This window comes from Orycteropus afer, unplaced genomic scaffold (genome assembly GCF_000298275.1).
Source record: "Orycteropus afer afer isolate SDZICR_OR568_19922 unplaced genomic scaffold, OryAfe1.0 scaffold00156, whole genome shotgun sequence".
Taxonomy (NCBI): Eukaryota; Metazoa; Chordata; class Mammalia; order Tubulidentata; family Orycteropodidae; genus Orycteropus; species Orycteropus afer.
In genome coordinates this window covers 932890-954106 of record NW_006921743.1, presented here as the reverse complement: position 1 = coordinate 954106, position 21217 = coordinate 932890, and the positions used below count along the sequence as shown (strand labels likewise).

The window sequence follows — 21217 nt, the reverse complement described above, 5'->3', positions numbered from 1 at the left end:
GAGTAATAAAAGAATCTAGGACTAGTTACAGTAAAGCTGTTAGAACTCCTAGACCCGAAATAACAAGGAGAGCGAGAGGTTTCATCAAAACATGGAAGAGGGCATCATGTAAAGCAGGCCACTTTCAGAGGCACAGTGACCAGGTGAAGACAGTAGACAGTTTAAGGTGACATTTCCAGGAGAAAGGCAGGAGAATAAATGCCCTGAGCATGTTCTTTTCCCATCCACACTCTCTTGTTTGTGTTCTCTCTTCATTGGCCAAACTCAGTGGGAAGCCTAGGGTACCACCTAGTTGATGTGCTCTCTACCCTTGGTCACCAGGACAGCAAACATATTAGTGTCATTGGAAGAGCAAGGGAAGATCTTCAACAGAGAGGTACAAATAAGAAGTTGGTCATTGTAGCTTCAGAGAGCATACTGAAATGAATTTGTGTTTTAGAATTTCTTGACTTTGGGATGTTAGTTGAAAAAACTGGAGACACTCTGAGATGTGATTTAAAAAAAAAAGACTCTAGAGTATTTATTTATTTATGAAGAAGCATTTTATTGGCACAATAGATGCAGCTCAGCTGCAATTATTCCTCTCCCACTCCAACGTCCTTTTTCACAGATGTGTAAAGAGGACAGACAGGATCAGGAATTTCTTGTGACCAAGGGAACTCCATACTAAGCTCCCCCAATGATGTAGAACATTTAATTTTAAAATATACTATACAATATTTTCCCTTTATTCTGCTTCTTGGGACTTGAATATTGGATCAGTGGGTGATGGCATAAACTTTACTATTGATTTTCCATTCATGTAAATAATTCCTCTTCTTTTTCCCTGTTCACATCCAAGTTGTTTTAGATACACATCTGGAAATAAGGCACGCTTTGTTAGAATTGTCTAATTCTGTGGCTTTTGTTGGGTAACTTCTATGTTGTTTTTACAAGTGAGTGGTAGAGGATCCCTAAGGAGCCAATACTAGTTTTGTAGGGGAGAGAAAACCTTAGTTACAATATGTACAGGATGGATGTATATTGTTAAATATAGAATCTGATTCGGGGTTGTCTCCTTTTTCGATGACCCTCTACTTTACCAAGCATATCCTTCTCCAAAGAATTGTTGTTGTTATGTGCCGTCAAGTCAGACCTGATTCATAGCAAGCCCTTCCTGGGTTTCCAAGGCAGCATCACTAGGGAAGTAAATTGCCCAAACTTCCCTCCAAGGAGTGGCTGGTGGGTTTGAACCACCAGCCTTCTGGTTAGCAGTCAAGTGCCTTAGGCACTACTCTACCAGAGGTCCCACTCCAAAGAATGGTCCCTTCTAACAATCTGACCAAAGTGTTGTTATGTGCCATCGAGTCAGACCCGACTCACAGCGACCCCTCCTTGGGTTTCCAAGGCAGTAGCATAGTGGCTAAAGCACTTGACTGCTAACCAGAAGGCTGGCGGTTCAAACCCACCAGCCACTCCTCGGAAGGAAGGTTGGGCAATCCTACTTCCATAGTGATACTGCCTCGGAAACTCAAGGAGGGGTCGCTATGAGTCGGGGCCGACTCGAAGGCACGTAACAACAACAACAGCAGCACTACGGAAGTAGATTGCCCAACCTTCCTTCTGAGGAGTGGCTGGTGGGTTTGAACTGCCAGCCTTCTGGTTGCAGTCAAGTGCCTTATGCACTATGCTACCAGAGCTCCTATGACTAAAGTAGCTGAGATCCAGTCTGGCCATTATTGCTCCCAAGGAGCATTCAGCTGCATTTCTTCCAGGACAGATTTGTTTGTTCTTCTGGCAGTTTATGGTATTTTCAGTGCTCTTCACCAACACCATCATTCAAAGGCATCAACTCTTCTACGGTCTTCCTTATTCATTGTCCAGCTTTCACATGTATATGAGGCGAAAATATCATGGCTTGGGTTAGGTGCACCTTAGTCTTCAAAGTGACATCTTTGCTCTTTAACACTTTGAAGAGGTCCCTTGCAGCATATTTGCCCAGTGCAAAAGTGTCTGATTTCTTGACTATAGCTTCTGTGGGTGTTGCTTGTGGATCCAAGTGAACTGAAACTCCTGATAAACTCAATCTTTCTCCATTTATCATGCTATTGCTTAATGGTCCAGTTGCTAGGATTTTTGTTTTCTTTATGTTGAGGTGTAATTCATACTGACCTGTGAAAATGCATAGTTGGCCCTGCTTTCTGTCTTTGCCTAAGCACACTCCCCTTTTTTGGGCAATCTCTGCTTATCTAAATCCTCTTTATAGCAATGGCACTAAAATAATTTATTGTGTAAGACAAACACAGGCACTATGCTAACTAAGCACTTTACATTCATTAGGTATTATAACTCATTTACATTGAGGAAATTTTTATGATAACACCTGCTTTTATCTGTGTTTGTAATATTTTATTGTTATTTTGTTTTTGATTTGTGACTTTGGAACTTCTACGTGTTACAGAGTACAACTGCTCTATAAGGTTTTCTTGGCTGTAATCTTTACTGAGATAGATCACCAGGCCTGTTTCTTCTGTGGTGTCGCTTGGTCTATTCCAACTGCCAATTGATTACTGGCCCTGCAAACCTTTGCAGCAACCTGGGACCTTGTTGTTGTTAAGTGCCAAGGGTTATCTAGGATGGCAATCCTAGGCACAATTGGCTGTCTTTCTCACATGGAGCTTCTGGGTGCGCTGAACCCAACTGCCAACCTCTTGATTACCAGCTTAACCACTGTGCACACCAGGGCTTCCTTCAGGAATGTTAGTGCTTGTAGTATCTTAATTGTTTATTACAAAAAATGCTACTCTATCTTTGTAGCTATAATTCACACCAGTGTGGATAGCAAAGTAACCAATTTTGACAAACTCATAGTTGGCTTTTCTATACTCATAAGTTCTCTTATGGAGCTCTATTTTCACTCGGGCGGAAGCAAGACGGGGCAATCTACTTCCCTAAAGATGTACCGCCTTGGAAACCCAATGGGGGTCGCTATAAATCGGAATCCATTCAAAGGCAGTGGGTTTTATTTTCACTTCAGATCTCCCTGTTAGGGGAGAAATAGGCACAAGGCCTATTTCTGAGACTACAATCCCTAATTTAGAGACCCTTCTTCTCAGTGTGCAGTTGTACATTTTTTAAAACAGTATTTCCCACGAACCTGCAACCCTTTAAGGCACAGGTACTTTGAATACAAACCCACAAACCGGACAGTGTGGTCCGGGTGTAGTTCTGGGGCCGCGGAAATGCCGCCTCCACCACCAGGGGCCCAAGCGGGAGAGCGATGGTCTGAGAGTACTATTTCAGCAGGCCTCGCAGCCTGTGGACCTGAGGCTGCCAATCACGCCTGACCCGCAAAACCAGGAACCGGGTTTTCGAACTCAGGCCTCACTCGGGGCCAGCAGCAGACGCGTTCGCAACGTGGAAGAGGCCGTGGAGCCTTTTCCACCCGGCAGAATCCGTCAGGCCCCGTGGAACGTGGTCACTTCATTAGTCGCTTTCTCAGAAAAGTAGGCTGCGCCCATCCGAGCCCCTCGTCAGGATCACACAGATGCATCTCAGGGTTTCTGATTTTGGGTGTGTTCTGAGACTAGCGAAAAGTGTTCGTTAGGCCTGAGAAGTCGCCCGCCACATCTACTGTAACAACACAACCCAACTGGGCAACCTGCGTTGGCGGCCGTGTAACCGCCCAAAACCTGGGGCCCACAAGACGTGCCAGACGGCCAAGTGCCCGCGAAGAGGCGAGTAACGGCTTCTGGTAGCCCCGCCCTTCCGCCCCGCCCATTTTCCTTACCTCAGGCCTCCTCCCCTCCGCCTCCTCTTTAAGGCGGAGCCCAGGGCGGATCTCGCGAGATCAGGCTTGGCGCCGTGACCTCCATGTGGGAGCTCCAGCTCTATAAGTAAACACACCGCGCGGCGCAGATATGGCTCCTTCTTATTTGTGAAGTGGGGGCTGCGGCAGCTGCGGCGCCTCGGACTAGTTCCGGTTTTCCTTCCTGTTCCCCTCCGCTGGGCGGGCACGCAGTCTTCGGGCTGCCGCTGCCGCCTGTCGGGGCAGGCGTCTGGTCGGTCCTCCTCTTTGCGCGCGCCTGCTGCGGGGACCGGAGCACCAGGGCAGCGGCGCGGGCCGTTCGGGGCGCGGCGCCCCGAGCCGACGGGGAGACAAAGGGGGGCGGCCCCTCTGCGGGCACCACGATGTGGATCCAGGTGCGCACTATCGACGGCTCCCAGACGCGCACCATCGAGGACGTGTCCCGCAAAGCCACCATCGAGGAGCTGCGCGAGCGGGTGTGGGCACTGTTCGACGTGCGGCCCGAATGCCAGCGTCTCTTTTACCGGGGCAAACAGGTGAGTCGCGTCCCCGGGAGCCCGGGCGGGGTCGCAGGGAGCGCAGGGTCCCTCATCGATGGTAAGCCGGCGAGGCGAGGGTGCGGGGTGCATGATAAGGGACCGGGCCGCTGAGCGGATGGGGGGGTCCCCTGTGGCTCCGACTGTGGGTGCTTCTGGCGGGTGGGAGCTAGGGCGTCCCAAGCGTGGAGAAGTCGCCGTCCCTCACCAGCGGGCCACCTTCTGGGTGTCTGGGTTCCCTCCCTGTCCTTCGCTTCCCGCGCTCTGCGGGCCCTGCCCCTGGACGGCGTGGAGGGCCGCGAACTTTGGCGGCCACGCCACCGCACAGGTGGTAGGCTGGCCCCGCGGCCCCTGGCAGGGCGATCCAGCCTGACGGCCCGCACCACTGCCGGACGTGTCCCGGTCCTTAGCTCCCAGAAAGGAGGGGAAACTTAGGCATTGCTGCTTTTGCGACACAGCATCTTGCATACTGTAGAAGAGGATTTGCACATACCAGATTCTAAGGGTTTCTAGAACTTTTGGGTCTCCTCCCTTACCGCTTTCCAGGAATTGGAATGTTTTAGGGAAGTTTAGAGATTGGGACAGGGGGAGCTATCGATGTAACCTGGGGCCGGACTTAAAACAGCTCAGGATAGGCCAGAGGTTTTATTCCTGGAGTGGAAGGGAGTATGAAAGACTACTTTGCCATTCTTACATCTCACCTTCTATGATTTCCGTCATCCAGGTTTTTAACACAGCAGCTGGGACGGAGCCAGCGGGACAGACATGAAGGCTGAAAGTATTTTTGGCCTTGAAGTGTCTTTGGGTATCTCTGGTAGTTGGATGGCCATAGTCTGGACCGGTTAAGATTTTCCTTTCCCTTAGATCTTCGGCTTGTCTTTGTCTTTTTCTTTTTTTTTCTTGTGTTAACTCATTGGAAAAAAAAAAAAAAAAGTTGGCGTGCACAGATTGGCACCAATCCTGGTGGTTTGAAATACATGCAGCCGTCTTAGATTTGGTAGAAGGGCCACGGCCTGCGGCCACAAAGGATTTGAAAGAGTGTTTTTCTCCCTTTCACAGGCTTACCCCTTCGAAGACAGCCCAGAAATTGCAGAGTAACGAAATACACTCTAGGAAAGGAGAGAGCCAGATTTTGTTTTTGTTTGTTTTGGTTTAAGAATAAGTTATAGCAGCTTTGACTTATGTTTACAGGGTGTTTTATATTGGTTCCTTTATGTTTATGACTTGTGAAAACAGGTGTCCAATTTAGCTGTACACTTTGCTTTTGAAATACTTATACACATATTAAGTATTACTGCTTATTATGTTATTAGATGTCGAGTTGGTTTTGAATCATAGCCAGATGTGACAGGAGAACTGCCCCACAAGGTGTTGTTGGCTGTAGTTTTTAAGGAAGCAGGTCGCCACATCTTCCTCCTCCTGAGCCACTAGGTGGGTTCTTACTGCTGATCTTTTAGTTAGCAGCCAAATGCTTAACTGTGCCACCAGGACTGTTTGTATTAAGTATGATCGTCCCTCCATAATCGCAGGGGATAGGTTCCAGAACCCCTGCAGATAACAAAATTTGCAATGTTCAATATGAACATCCTTCCATATACTTTAAATCATCTAGATCACTTACAATATCTAATACAGTGTAGATGATATGTAAATAGCACTTTCACGCTTGCTCTTAGTGATTGTGGGATTGCGCTGGTTGCACTATGGTTAAAGCATTGGGCTGCTAACCAAAAGGTCCTTGGTTCCAACCCATCAGCTGCTACAGGGGAGACAGATGAGGCATTTGGCTTCTGTAATGATTTACGGTCATGGCAATCCTGTGGGACAGGATCTACTGTCCTATAGGGTCACGATCATTCTTCCATAATCTAAATACAGTCATCCCTCCATAATTGCAGGGGATAGGTTCCAGAACCCCTGCAGATAACAAAATTTATAGGGTCACTATGAGTCACTATGGGTTTGATTTGGTTTTGGTTTTGGTTTTGGTTTTGACTATTTAATTGCTTCCTCAGCACCACCCAATATTTTCAGTAATTGGTTGGTTGAATCTACAGAATCCCCAGATAGGGAGGGCAGACTGTATGTACTAGGTAGTTGTGTATTGTGCCATAAGCTGATACCTTTTTTTTTTCTCTTTTGATAAAAGGTGAAAAACGTGACCAAGTGTTCTGAATGTTTACTTTTCTAGCTAGAGACAGTAGCACACTAATGCATAAGACGCTTTTGGTGACTTCAGCACCAGGGATAGAAATGAACCATGAGGATATATGCCTAGATAATACCCCTAAAATCTAATTCTCAAATATGATAAAATATGCTCTTACCTGTCTTCAGGAAAAGGTGGACTTTGGGTTAAATTCAGGGCAATAAGTAGACTTTAAATAAACCAAGGTGATTCCAGATTTTGGGAAAAACTGTTGAGGAGCATAGCTTTTCACACTCCTCCAGAATAATCAAGAACTTACTACTATGATTAATTTCTTTAGCTCAGTGATAGACCAATAAGGATGAGGAAAGGACCTTTGGTACTGGCCATTGGCTTGTACAGAGAAGGAAGAAACCACTGCCACCTGTGTTCTAGTTGTGAGCTGTTGAGTGTGAGCTGATGAGTATCAGCTGATGAGCATCAGCTCTGGTCCATTCTCCTCCTGTGTTTGGAGTGCTATATCTTATGGACAAAGCGGTGTGTGGGTGGCAGGATTGACATCACTCAACTGCTTCTATCCTGTAAAATGCTTTCATGCTCATTAGAAAACTGCATCCCTTCCTCAAGATACTTTACTGCTGCATAGTAGAAAATTTCACAAATAAATATACAATGTTTACAGTGTGAGTGATACCGCCTCCTTCTGTGTGTTAAGACTGCTGCTTTTAACCTTGGTGTGTATCAGAATCACTTGTGGATATTTATTGTAGGTACTGAACTCACCCCAGAATCTTAAGTAGTTGAGTTTAGCAAGCCCCCATGAGAAATTCTCATGAACATTGAAGTTTGAAAATGAATGTATTAAAGATCAGTTTTCCACAAGTGGTCCTGGATCAGCGGGACCAGCAGCAGCATTAGCTTCATGTTGGAGCTCCATACTAGACCTACTGAAGCAGAATGTGCATTTTATCAAGGTCTCCAGGTGATCTACTGTAATATAAAACCAAAAACAAAACTCACTGCCATCAAGTCGATTCTGACTCATAGCGACCCCCTTTGGGTTTCCAAGGCAGTAAATCTTCATGGAAGTAGATACCCCAGTCTTCCTTCTGCAGAGTGCCTGGTAGGTTTGAACCAGCAACCTTCTGGTTAGCAGTCAAATAAATGCCTTAGGCACTATGCCACCAGAGCTCCTGTCATATGGAAGTTAAATTTGAGAAGCATTGTACTTGACCCCTCTTGAGGTTCAAAATAGAGAACAAGTAGGAGGCAATTTTTATTAAGATCCCTTCCTTGAGAGCAGTTGGCCCATGTGTAGGCATTTATGAATTTAATTCATTTCCCCCATAGATACATGGCATATAATTCTCACTTTTTTAAAAATTATAAACAAGAAACAATTCATAAACCTAGTAATGCCTTATTTAATTAAAATAAAATATTAGTAGGAGTCAGTTACCAGAAAAAAAAATTGGATAATTCCCAAGTCTGCAACATTCAGTGTATGCATTTTAGAGACACTTACTTATATCAGTGGTTAAGTTTTGTTTAAAGGTACTTTTCTAATGTGATTGTAGTATCAAGGGCTGCTTGTAGTTTATAGGTTTAGATGGTTAATGTTGACTTATTTTACCTAGTAGTTTTAAGTTCTTTGCATCTGGTATGCTGTATTATTTCAAGAAGAGATGAATGTGGAACAAGAGAAAGGTACGGTAGACACTTTAAAACTAGCCTCTGATTAAGGAGTCTAACCCTACTGCAAATTAAGATTACCTATATTTTTTTTTTTTTTAATTTTTGTGATTCGGGTGAAAGTTTACAGAGCAAATTCATTTTCCATCTAGCAGCTCACATACACTTCATCTCATGACATTGACTGCAATTTCCCACAGTGCAACATCTCCTTTTCCACTTCCTCCACATAGTTATCTCTTCTGTATGTCCTTCCCTTCCATGTACTCCTGTCCCCTGAGCTGTCTTCCTGTACATACACAGCCCTTCTATTCTCCCATGATTGATCTACCTAATGTAAATGTTCAGCTCATATGCCTGTCTTTTTGTTTGGCTGGAAGCCACAGGAGTGGGTTCAGTTCCAGACTTGAAGGGCAGCTAGGGGCCATAGTCTCAGTGGTTCCACCAGACTCTAAGCTTATCAGTCCAGCAAACCTGGTAACCACCCCCCCCTTTTTTTTTTTTTATGATTTTGAGTTTTGTTCCACATTGTTCTCCCAACCTATCCAAGATCTCCTTCATAGATCCCCCTCCGAGTGGTTGACAGTGGTAGCTGGGCACCATCTAGTTCTTCTGGTCTCATAATCCTATAAGCTGAGGCTTGAGATCGGCCTGTGTTCTTGAGGTGTTAAAGTTAATTCTGTCAACCTTCAGAACATGCCATGTAGTAAGAGAGAGACAGAGTGATGACATGTTGCAGGTCTATATGACTAGGAGGAAAATGGGAAGCTACTAACAAATAGGGAACATAAGGGATTTCTTGAGAAAAGCATCCCATTTAAAGTGCAGGGTGTGTGTACGTGTGTGTTGCTTTTGGGATAGCCAGATTCTGGAATTTAGAGGGCTAGAGATACAGATTTTGAGAACTCATATGGGATTTGAGAACAGAAGTCAGGTGAGTTAAAACTGCATTATATGACAGTAGTTCTGAGACTGGAGGGAAGGGGAGTGGTCAAAAAGGTAGGAAAGCCAGCAAATATGTTATGATGAAAGAAAAAGAGCCTTTCTGAATGAGGGAATAATCAGCAGTGTTTATGAAGGAGATCGAAGACAGAGAAGGAAGGCCCTGAGATTCAGGCTGGAAAGTCTTTGCCATAAGTTTAGAAGATAATGTTGTACAGAGTGGGATATATATGAAACAGATTGATTTTCAGAGTGTAAGGAGTGAGTAGATGGTAAAGTAGAAGCAGCTGTGGTAGTTTTTTCAAACTTCAAGGAGACTAGAAGATAGCATAGGATAAAGTGGTTTTCAGCATGTTTCTGGAGGGGGAGCTCAAGAAACCAGGATTGGGAGAGACTAAAGCTGCAAGGGAAGATAATTTATCAGGGTCTTGAATATTGGAAATATTTATTCTCAAGGATTGTGTATTTTTAGATGAGAAGGCAGATAGTTAATAGGAGGTAGGATATAGCAAGAGTGAGTGATTTGGATCAGAATTAATCAAGCTATTCACTGCTAGCTTAAAATGTGTAAGTTCCTTGGAAATGAATGAATGATTGTGCAAATATCAAGTCCATTTATGGAAAATTTCTATTATGTTAGTGCCATGTGGTCCTGTATTTTGAGTTGACTTTATCTCATTTGCAAGAAGGAACTCAAATCTAAAGTTCTTGGCTCATTAAAGCCTTCAAAAATGCTAGGCTTGTTGTTATGTGCTGTCGATTCAGACTCGACTCATAGCGACCCCTCCTTGGGTTTCCGAGGCAGTATCACTACGGAAGTAGATTGCCCCATCTTCCTTCCGAGGAGGGCTGGTGAGTTTGAATCCCCAGCCTTCTAGTTAGCAGTCAAGTGCCTTAGGCACTGTGCTACCAGAGCTCCTAAAATGCTAGGCAGGAGTTAGGTTAATTCCTTGTTTTGGTTTCAGTTTTGGAAAAACAAACTAATCTTCATTTTATGACCACCATGGAGCTTGTAACTCTTGTGCAAGCTTGTGTTACAGTTCAATAGAATGTCTACTCTTATTCCGATTGCTATACTAAGGATTGTGGAATTTTAAGGACCGTTATAGGAAGTTCTTTTTGTCACTAAATTTTCACCTATTTAAAATTTATTCAGAATTAGATATTTTGGAGATAGCAGAATATGGTTTGCTAGGCCATTTAGACTTTTAAGTAGCATGTGTGCTGCTTTTTAGGGGCAATTGAAAGGTAGCTTCAGGGCTATACCTTCTAGTTAGAGTAAGATCACCTTATTTGAACATTCTTATCTGGGAGGATACCTTTGAGACAAACTGGGGAATCATTTTAAGGAAGAGTTATGTTGGTGGATCTCTGAACAAAATCTTTTGAAAATCCAGAGCTTTTCCTACTTTTATAAACTCCCATTTCCACTTCCCTCATTACTTTCCTTCCATTGCTTTAGAGGTATAGGGTAGCCTTGGCATAGGTGATGGAGGTGGACCTGAAGGGAAAACTCAGTAGTTGTGTTTTTGCCTTGGGGCTCTTCGTTTTCACATAGAATACAGAATGAAAGTATTTGTCTCTTTAAAAGAGACTGTGTGTGAGGTGACTAATGTATAAAAGTTATTAACTTGTGTGTTCCCCTTCATCCCTTGTCAGTAGCCCTTTGAAACTGCCTTAGCTACTGCTGGATACTCCCAGTTTTCCCTTGCATCACTGTTGTAGTTCTTCCTATATTGGGGTGAGTAACCAATTGGCCATTAAGTTGATTCCAGTTCATGGCCACCCAGTACACGTCAGAGTAGAACTGGGTTTTCAGTGGCAGATTTTTCAGAAGTAGATTACCAGGCCTTCTTTTTTTTTTTTTTTGCAATGTGCCTCTGAGGGGACTCAAACCTCCAGCTTTTGGGTTAGAAGCTAAGCATGTTTGTCATTTGCACCACCCAGAAACTCCCATTGGGATGAATAATGTCCCTCCAAAATTGCTATCCACCTGGGACTTCAGAATATGATCTCACTAGAAATAAGGTTTTGTAGATGTTATTAGCTAAGAGTAAGCCATACTGGATTTGGGTGGGCCCTAAATCCAATGACTGTTGTCCTTATGAGAAGGTCATGTGAAGACACACAGACACTGACACACAGGGAAGATGGCATATGAAGATGAAGGCAGAAATTGGAATGATGCATCTACAAGTCAAGTAATGCCAAGAGTCTAGGAAAGAGACAAAGAAGGATTCTTCCCTACAACCTTCAGAGAGAGGGAGCATGGGCCTGCCAACACCTTAATTTTGGACTTCAAGCCTCTAGAACTGAGAGAATGTATTTCTTTTTTAAGCCACCCAGTTTGTGGTAATTTGTTAAGGCAGCCCTAAGAAATTAATACACTTCCTGTTACCTGGAACTTCTTCCTTCAACCCAGTAAAAATTCAAGGGGGCAGTAGCCAAACAAACCAACCCTAGGGTCATTCCTACTTCTCCAGTGTTAGAAATGCTGCATCCCCATCTTCTAGGATGCTAGTTCTCAGGCACATACTGCTGTGTGTTATGATTACATTCTGATACTCGCTGGTGTTTGTAATTTTTAAATGACACTGTCCCTTTCTTCCCACTCAGCATAATTTGATATTGGGATGCCTTTCATCCTATAATTTTATTTAATTTGGAAAACTTACGTACTTTTTAAGAAACTGATCATTTCAGAACTCTTCACAGTGCAATGGATGGCAATCACTTGTAGGAAGACTGGAAGGTACCTATGATTTGAGAAGGAAAGGATTGGATAATCTGGGTGAAAAATCCATGTCATGGATTGAATTATGTCCCGCAGAAATATGTGTTGTACATCCTAACTCCCATACCTATGGTTATAATCATTATAATACTTTATTTTGTTTTCTTGAGCCACTTTTTGAAATCTTCTGTTTAGCTCTTTCATTTCATCATTTCTTTCATTTGCTTTAGCTAATTGTGGTTCAAGAGCAAGTTTCAAAGTCTCTTCTGATACCAATTTTGGACTTTATTTTCTTTCCTGTCTTTTCAATGACCTTTTGCTTTCTTCATGTCATTCCACAACTTGTCTTCAGTCATTGGTATGCAATGCATCAAATCTGTTCTTCATATGGGCTCTAAATTTAGTTAGAAAGCCAAAAGGGAAGAACACACTCAACATTTCTCAAGCTGAAAGAACTGAGTAAGAAATTCAAGCCTCAAGTTGCAAAATTGGTGGATTCTGTGGGCAAAATATTGGATGATGCAGGAAGCATCAAAAGAAGATGGAATGAATACACAAGAGTCACTGACCCAAAAAGAATTAGTCAGTTTTCAGCTATTTTCAGGAGGTAGCACAAGAACCAATGGTATTGAAGGAAGAAATCCAAGCTGCACTGAAGGAATTGATGAAAAAGAAGGCTTCAGGAATTGATGAAATACCCATTGACATGTTTTAGCAAATGGATACAGTACTGGGGGCATTCACGCGTTTATGCCAAGAAATTTGGAAGACAGCAGCCTGGCCAACTGGAAGAGATACATATTTGTACCTGTTGCAAAGAAAGATAACCCAACAGAATGTGGAAGTTATTGAACAGTATCATTACTATCACATGTAAGTAAAATTTTGCTGAAGGTAATTCAAAAATGGTTGCAGCAGTATATTGACAGGAAACTGCCAGCATTTCAAGCTGGATTCAAGAGAATGTGGGGAATAAGGGATATCATTGCTGATGTTAGATGAATCATGGCTGAAAGCAAAGAATACCAGAAAGATGTTTACTTGTGTTTTACTGACTATGCAAAAGCATTCGATTGTGTGGATTGTAAAACATTATAGATAGCATTGCAAAGAATGAGAATTCCAGAACACTTGATTGTGCTCACGAGGAACCGGTACATAGACCAAGAGGCTGTCGTTTGAAAGAACAAGGGTATACTGCAGGGTTTAAAATTAGAAAAGATGTGTGTCAGGGTTGTATCCTTTTACAAGGCTTATTGAATCTCTATGCTGAGCAAATAATCCAGGAAGCTGCACTATATGAAGAGGAGTGTGGCATCAGGATTGGAGGAAGACTCATTAACAATCTGTAATACGCAGATGGACACAATTTTGCTTGCTAAAAGTGAAGATGACTTGAAGCATTCACTGATGAAGATCAAAGATGCATCCTTCAGTATGGGTTACACTTCAACATAAAAATCCTCACAGCTGGACCAGTAAGCAACATCATGGTAAAAGTAAAAAAAAAAAATTGAAGTTATCAGGGATTTCATTTTACTTGGATCCATAGTCAATGCCCATGGAAGGAGCAGTGAAGAAATCAGATGACATACTGCATTGGGCAAATCTGCTGCAAAAAATTTAAGGTATTAAAGAATAAAGATCTCACTTTGAAGACTAAGGTGTACCTAACCCAAGCCATGGTATTTTCAATTGCCTCATATGCATGTGAAAGCTGGACATTGAATAAGGAAGACTGTAGAAGAGTTGATGCCTTTGAATTGTGTTGGCGAAGAATAGTGAAAACGCCGTGGACTGCCAGAAGAACAAACAAATTTGGAATGCTCCTTTGATGCGAGAATGACCAGACTTCACCTCACCCATTTTGGTCACGTTATCAGAAGGGACCAGTCCCTGGAGAAGTCTGTCATGCTTGGTAAAGTACAGCATCAGCAAGAAAGGGGAGGACCCTCAATAAAATGGATTGACACAGTGGCTGCCGTAATGGTTTGAAGCATAGCAGGAATTTTGGGAATGGCACAGGATTGGGCAGTTTTTTCATCTGTTCTGCTGCTATGAATCTTACGTGACTCCGTGGCACCGTAAAAACAATACCTATGTTTGTATTTCCGTTTGGGAATATGTTTTCTTTGATAATAGGCAGTACCGTCTTGTGTCATATAATGTCCATTTGGACAACATCTAACAACATACACATCTGTGGTCTCAACCTTTATGAAGCCTATTATGTTAAAAATTTGAGGTACATACAATGGTTCGTAATAACAAACACTATTTTGTGATGTGATCAAAACATTATTACTGTGTTAAGAATGTTTTAATGTATCAGTGTTCTGGTTACCTAGTGCCACTCTGAGAAGAATATACCACAAATGGGAAGGCCTTAACAAACAGGAGTTCATTCTCTTACAGTTTGGAGGCTTTAAGTCCAAGTTCAAAGTGCCAAGCTCTAAGAGGTAGGTGAAAGCCCCTTGACCTTGGGCTTCAGCTCTGCCTCTTGCTCCTGGCCCGCTGAAGCTAGAGGCATCTCTTCACTGGCTGCTGAGGCTGACAGGCAAGTGCAAGGTCAACAAATAAAATGGCACAGTCCTGATTTACCAAACCACACAGCAGGCCATTAATTGAAGTCCATTGTAAGTTCCAAGGTCAGCAGAACATGGCAGGCTGCTGAACAACAACACGGCTATATGCAGAGTCCAAGCGTGCCACAAGCCAGAGACCATTCCCCAAGGCTTCTCCTTATGTAGAGGAAGCAGACCACATTCCCTAAGGCAGATGCTCACCTGCTTGTGGTAGATCCGATCGTGGAGTTGATCGCCAGTCTCATCATGGGGAATAACTACCACCAGCTGCCCAGCCACTCAACCAGGCCCAGCCAGGCTGACACATGAACATAATCACCACACTCAGGAAATGTTTCTTTTAATGTTTTTGATTCTTAGAAAGGTATACTAATGACAAACATTTGACTGACGTTAGATAATGAACTGTACCTAACTGTTCTGACTTAGGTACAAATTCAATTAAAAGATGGATTTAGGGACTTAGCTTGTTCATAATCTGAGGGCTGTCTTTATATAGCATGGTGTTTGTACACTATCCAAATCTCATAACATACTAATTCACAGATTGTATTGTGGACATTAAGTGAGAAATGACTGTATCAATGTAGGGTGTGTTTTAAGTCAAACTCTCTTGAGATAGAAAAGAGATTACGCAAGCAAGTGAGCAAGCAGAGATGGGGGAAGAGAGATGCCATGTCACATGGCCACATGGAAATCACCCAGCAGCAGAAGCTAAAAGAGGCAAAGACCTTCCTCCAGGGCCCACAGAGAGAGAAAGCCTCCCCTAGAGCTTGCATCCTGAATTCGGACTTTCTAGCCTCCTAACTGTGAGAATGTTGATTTGTTTGTTAAAGCCATCTGCTTGTGGTACTTGTAGTGTAGCAGGATTGGGTAACTAAGACACATAGCATGCATGAAAAATTGGAGGAAAAGTGGTTATGTGTTAATGTGGCTGTAATGTTTATTTTAGTGCCTCCTGCTTTGATACACATAGAGTGGTCCTCTCTGATTTGAGGTACTACTTGAAACATCTTGTATTTCATTTCTGACTGATCACTTGGTAGAAACTGTAATTAACGATGTCAGTTGAGTGTCGGGAAACCCCCATAGACCCTCTTATTCTTGCAACTCAGACTTCACTGGAAAAGTGTTAATGGCAACACTTGAAATTTCCAATTATTTCATCACCTTAACTACTATATTTTTGAGAATGCCCTATGGGTTAATTTGCATGTTTAATGCTCTTATACAGTATTTTTATTATCTACTTTGAACAGTTACAGTTTTTTTAGTAAGTGTCATGTCCAACAGTTGTGTGCTTCATCAAATTGTGCTTTTTTCAGCTGTTCAGAATTGGTGTGTTCTTACTTTTTTGGCTCTTGGACAATGGCAGAATAAAGGTGTGCTACACAATTTTTCATTCCTTAGAATTTTCAGAAGTTTATTTTTAATGGGAGTTTTTTGTTTGGTTTGTTTTTTAAATAAAGAATATTAACATTCTTATATGGACTTTTCTATTTAGTGACTTGGAAGACTTCTTAGCCTTGGAATAAGCATGTTAAACATGTGAGATAATATCTAATTGAATTCCCCACTGAGAAGTTTATTTGTGACTTCTTGTTAGGCTGATCGCTTGTTCTGTTTGTTAACAAATGTGAATACTTGTAATGTGCAGGGTCGTTTGTTGTGGGCCACTTGAATTAAAATTACTATCACCATACATTAACAGATTCCTAGTTCAGGGACAGAATTTTATTCTTTCCGTTTGGTTAAATTCTCAAATATGATCTTAGTGTGTTTGGGAGTTGTGAGTGTGACAGGAATTACATATAAAGAGAAAAATAAGCTGTGTTTAAACTGGTCATAATTCAGATGAAGTGATCGTTTTTATATTCAGGCAGTTTAGTTATGTTATTGTTTTACAGTACGGTGAAATGACCGATTAAATTTTATGCAGAAGCAAAATGGAAGCCTTGTCAAAGTATGGGTTAGTTGAAAGATAATTTATTTGCTATTCATCCTGGAAAATTTTATGATATAACTTGATAATCTTTGCAGATTGATCAAATTAGAGAACTTTAGGCAAGTGGAATAGCATAAGTAAGAATTAAAATTATTCATGCCTTTTTGTTTTCTTAAATTAATTACCAACAGTGTGTCAGAAAGATAAATTGGTTGACTTCATGTCTTTTAGAGAACGCAAGGTCATAAAACAGCTCACTTTCCAAATTCATCTATTCTTTCTTTCAGTGGGTGCAGGCACTGTTCATTAAGATGAAATTTGGTGAGACAGACATCTAGTTTATGAGTTTTTCTGCGTAGGTGATAAGATCACAGCAGGACTGGTACATTTTTGGTCTTAATGGCTAGAAGTACACCTTATAGCTCATATAGAGTGGTTCTTAAGAGTTTATTGGGATTCAGAAAAGATGGTGACATCAGAGGCTGTACAGTAATAGCAATGGTTTCCACATCTAAATTCCGGTGCTATGAATTTTATTTTAAGAGCTTGGCTAGGGCATTTTAAAATTAAATGTGTTGAAACATGACATTTTGAGAGAGAAGCGTATTAGTATCTTTTTCTATCCTTTTTTCTAGTTGGAAAATGGATACACTTTATTCGACTATGATGTTGGACTGAATGATATAATTCAGCTACTCGTTCGCCCAGACCCCGATCTTCCTAGCACATCTAAACAGACTGATGCACAGGTCAAACCCTGTTCTAATAGTCCTCCCAAAGCAAAGAAAACCCCGAGGGTGGGACCTTCCAGTCAGCCGTCTACATCAGCTCATGCGTTTCTTATTGATCCTGGCATTGGACTATATAAGGTATGTGATCTTCAGATTTCTTGTTAGTTGTGAGAATACAGATGTCTGTTTTCTTTAGGATGTTGTAACTAAGTGTCGACTGCCATTTGAAAGTAAATATTGGTCTGTTAAATGTTTCAACATTTAAAAGTAATGTTTAAAAAATTACAGTGGAAAATATTACATAAATGTATAAAATGTATATGTACAGTTTAAAGAAAAATAATAAAGCAAACACCTGTGTAATTCCACCAAGGTTAAGAAGTTAGAATGATGCCAGTACCTTTTTAAAGCTTCCTGTGTGCCCCTACCAGATCACATCTCTCTCTCTCTCCCTAAGAGGTAAACTACTTATTCTGACTTTTATGATCATTTTCTTATTTTTCTTTAGTTTTGCTATTTATGGTTGTGTCTCTAAAAATACGTTGTTTAGTTTTACCTATATTTGAATCATATAAGGAATTACTTTTTTTCACAATTTTAAGTGATTATCTGGTGCATAGAGCTCTTGTTTTATTTCTTCTAACTATTACAGTATTCTATTAACATACCACAAAATATGTATCTTATCCCTGATTATAGCTCTTTGGGCAGTTGCCAGCTTTCACCTATTTTAAACAGTACTGTCTTAAACGTTCTTGGATGCATGTATCTTAGTGCATGTGTTCAAGGATTTCTTTAGGTTTTCTGTTTAGGTATAAAAGCACTAGTTGTTCACTCTTTGGATACTCCAAACTGCTATTTTGTTCCATTGGTCTATTTATCTATCCCTTGCTCATACTGTTTAAATATTGTAGTCTCGTAGACTATTTTGATATCTCCCTTTCTTCCAATTCCCAAATTTTGTTCTTTTCAAGAGTGTTTTGATTTTTTGGTTTTTAACACCTATATATACAAATTTTAGATTTAGCTGTCAAATCTTTACAAATAAATAATCTGGGACTTTGATGGGGATTGGATCTGTAGGTCAGCTTGGAAAATTGACATCTTTGCAATGTTGAGTCTTTTAATTTGTGAACATGATGGATTTTCCCACTAAGATCTTTGGCATGTTTCAGTTAGCTTTAACTTTTGTCTTAACTATCTTGTTTATTTCTAGTAGCTTTGATTTTTGATGCTATTGTAAATGGTTATCTCTTAAAATTGCAATTTGTTTGCAGATAAATAGAAATGCAATTGATTTATTGACGTTGTATCAGCAACTTATTTCAAACTATTTTAATATATTAGAAATAATTTATAACAATTTTGTTTAATTCATTCCAATTCTTCTGTTTCTTCATTTTTTTTTTGTCTTGCATAGTGTTGTATAGAAGTGGTGCTAGTGGGTACGTTCTTCTTTTGCTTCTGATCTCAAAGGGAATGCCTTCTGTGTTTATCACCATTCAGTGATGTTTGGAAAGTAGGTTTTTTTTTTTTTTTTTTTTAATATCTTGGGATAAATTGTGACCTAGACTGTTTTCCAAAGTACTTTCAAGGCTAAAACGTAAAATTAGTTTATAAAATGAATTATTTAAGAAAATGAAAATAAAGATAAATATGAATCTGTAGAAAAAATACAAACCTATCTGTATATAAGGAAGGCATCAAGAAAGCTAGCAAAAAGCTTTACCTTCACAATAGCACCAAGCCTGGGTGATGTCACTGGTAGATTATTTTGCACCAGTAAGGAATAGATCATTACAATGTTATGTAAATGACCCACAGCATAAAGAAAGAAGGAGAAGTTGCCACTGCTTTTGTAAATTTGGTATAACACTGATACTAAAACATGAGAAGAATACCAGTACCACTGACATATTGATGTAAAACCTAAGTTATATTTAGCAAATAGAATTATGAGTATATATTTAAAGAACCTAATACCTTCACCAAATATGGTTTGTCAGGAAGTGGGGGTGGGTTGTTTTCAATAGAATTCTTTTTATTAACAAACCAAAGGAAAATTTGAATCCATTCCTGATTTTAAAAAAAACAATCCTTGATAACAAGAACAATTGGAATGGATGAATATTTTAAACAACAGCTAGCATCATGCTTGTTGTTGTTGTTATGTGCCATCAAGTCGGACCCAACGCATAGCGACCCCTCCTTGGGTTTCTGAGCCAGTATCACTGTGGAAGTAGATTGCCCGATCTTCCTTCTGAGGAGTGGCTGGTGGGTTTGAACTGCCAGCCTTCTGGTGCTTAATGATCGGGAAAAGCCAGAAGCATCTCCATTAAAGAGAGGAGACAGACAAGGAAGCTTGTTAATGCTGCTGTTATTTAATATTTTCCAAGAGATCCTAGATAATGCAATTAGGAAGAAGAACAAAATAAACTGGGAGTATTAGAAAAGGAAAAGTTATCACTTATAAATACCTGGAAAAGTTTTAAGATGGCCAATTTCAAAGTTAATTAATATTGGAATACCAATAGTTGTCTTTGCTACAATCAGAAAAGAAAGTAAAAGAGAAAGAGTTTTGCAATAACAAAGGTAAAATCTAAGTGTAAACATTTGTAATAGGCACTGTGTGCAGTTGAATTGATTCCAATTCATAGAAATCCTATAAAGGTAGAGTAGAACTGCCCTATAGAGTTTCCTAGGCTATAATCTCAATGGCAGCAGAATTCCATGTCTTCTGATGATCCTCTGGTGGGTTCCAACTACTGACCTTTTGGTTAGCAGTCAGACAATTAACCATTGTACCACCAGAGCTCGTGATCAGCATAAGGCATAAAACAGTCCTCTATGTAGAGCTCACAATTCATATAAAATTATCAGTACTGAAAGCCAGTTTGCCATTGTTGCCAGTCTCACTCATTAATTTCATCACTTCTTCAGATACTTCTTATGTTGTTACTTTTTTACAGTTACTTTATGAAGAACTTTTTTTTTTTTTTTTTACTTTTACTGTGGTCAAAATACACAATCCTCCCCCCTCCCCCAATCCCTGGTAACCAACAAAGTAAGTTCCCTTCCATGTATAAAACTTTCCTTGACTTTTTACAATAGTGGACTAATAAAATACTTGTCCTTCTATGACTGACTTATTTCACTCAGCATAATGTCCTCCAAATTCATTCATGTTACACAGTGTTTTGCAGATTCTACTTTATTCTTTAGAGTTGCATGGCATTCCACTGTTACCCATTCCTCCCCTGATGGACAGTTAGGCTGTTTCCATCTCTTTGCTATTATGAATAGTGTTATGGTGAACATGGGTGTGCATATATCTATTAATGTCCTGGCTCTTACTTCTTTAGGATATGGACCTAGTAGTGGGATTGCTGGATTAAATGGTATTTGTATTTCCAACTTTTCAAGGAATCACCCTACCATTTTCTATAGTGGTTGTATCGTTTTATAGTCCCACCAGTATTTGTATGAGAGCCATAATCTCTACACATCTTGACCAGCATTTATTATTTTCTGTCTTGTTGAACTTTGCTATTAATGCTGGGGTGAGATGTTATCTCACTGTTTTGATTTGCATCTCTGTAATGGGTAATGATTGTGAACATTTCTGCATGTGTTTGTTGGCTGCCTGAGTATCTTCTTTGGTGAAGTGTCTGTAAATGCCTTCTGCCCATTTTTGTATTGGATGGTTTGTCTTTTAATGTTGAGGTGTTGAAATTTTCTATAAATTTTGGAGAGAAGTCCTTTGACAGATATGTTGTGGCTGAATATTTTTTCCCAATCTTTAGGTTCTCTTTTGGAGAAGTCTTTTGGAGCACATAGGAATTTAATTTTTAGAAGGTCCCATTCATCTAGCTTATCTTCTGCTGTTTGTGCATTTTGAGTTATGCTTGATAATCTATTTATATCATGAATTAGGGTCCTTAGGTTTGGCCCTATGCAAAAACGGCAAGGAGGCCACATGTTCTGACCTCCTCTAATCTCACAAGAGGAAGACAGGATTACCAGCAGTAACCCAAGGCCTATTACTGCAAAGCCAAACATGCTGCCTCCCTCCAGCCCTTTCACCAACCCTTCCTCCCAAAGCACCCACCACCTCTC

The 21217-nt window shown here is 40.8% G+C and overlaps 1 protein-coding gene across 1 annotated transcript in view; it reads left to right on the top strand.

Moving 5' to 3' along the window:
• The first annotated feature begins 4170 nt into the window (after nt 1-4170).
• The window catches only part of UHRF2 (ubiquitin like with PHD and ring finger domains 2), a 196825-nt gene continuing 179778 nt past the window's right edge, over nt 4171-21217 (top strand). The window contains exons 1-2 of the mRNA XM_007946320.2: nt 4171-4323; nt 17006-17239. Of these exons, the coding sequence (XP_007944511.1) occupies nt 4171-4323; nt 17006-17239 (387 nt within the window). The remainder of the gene's footprint in view (nt 4324-17005; nt 17240-21217) is intronic.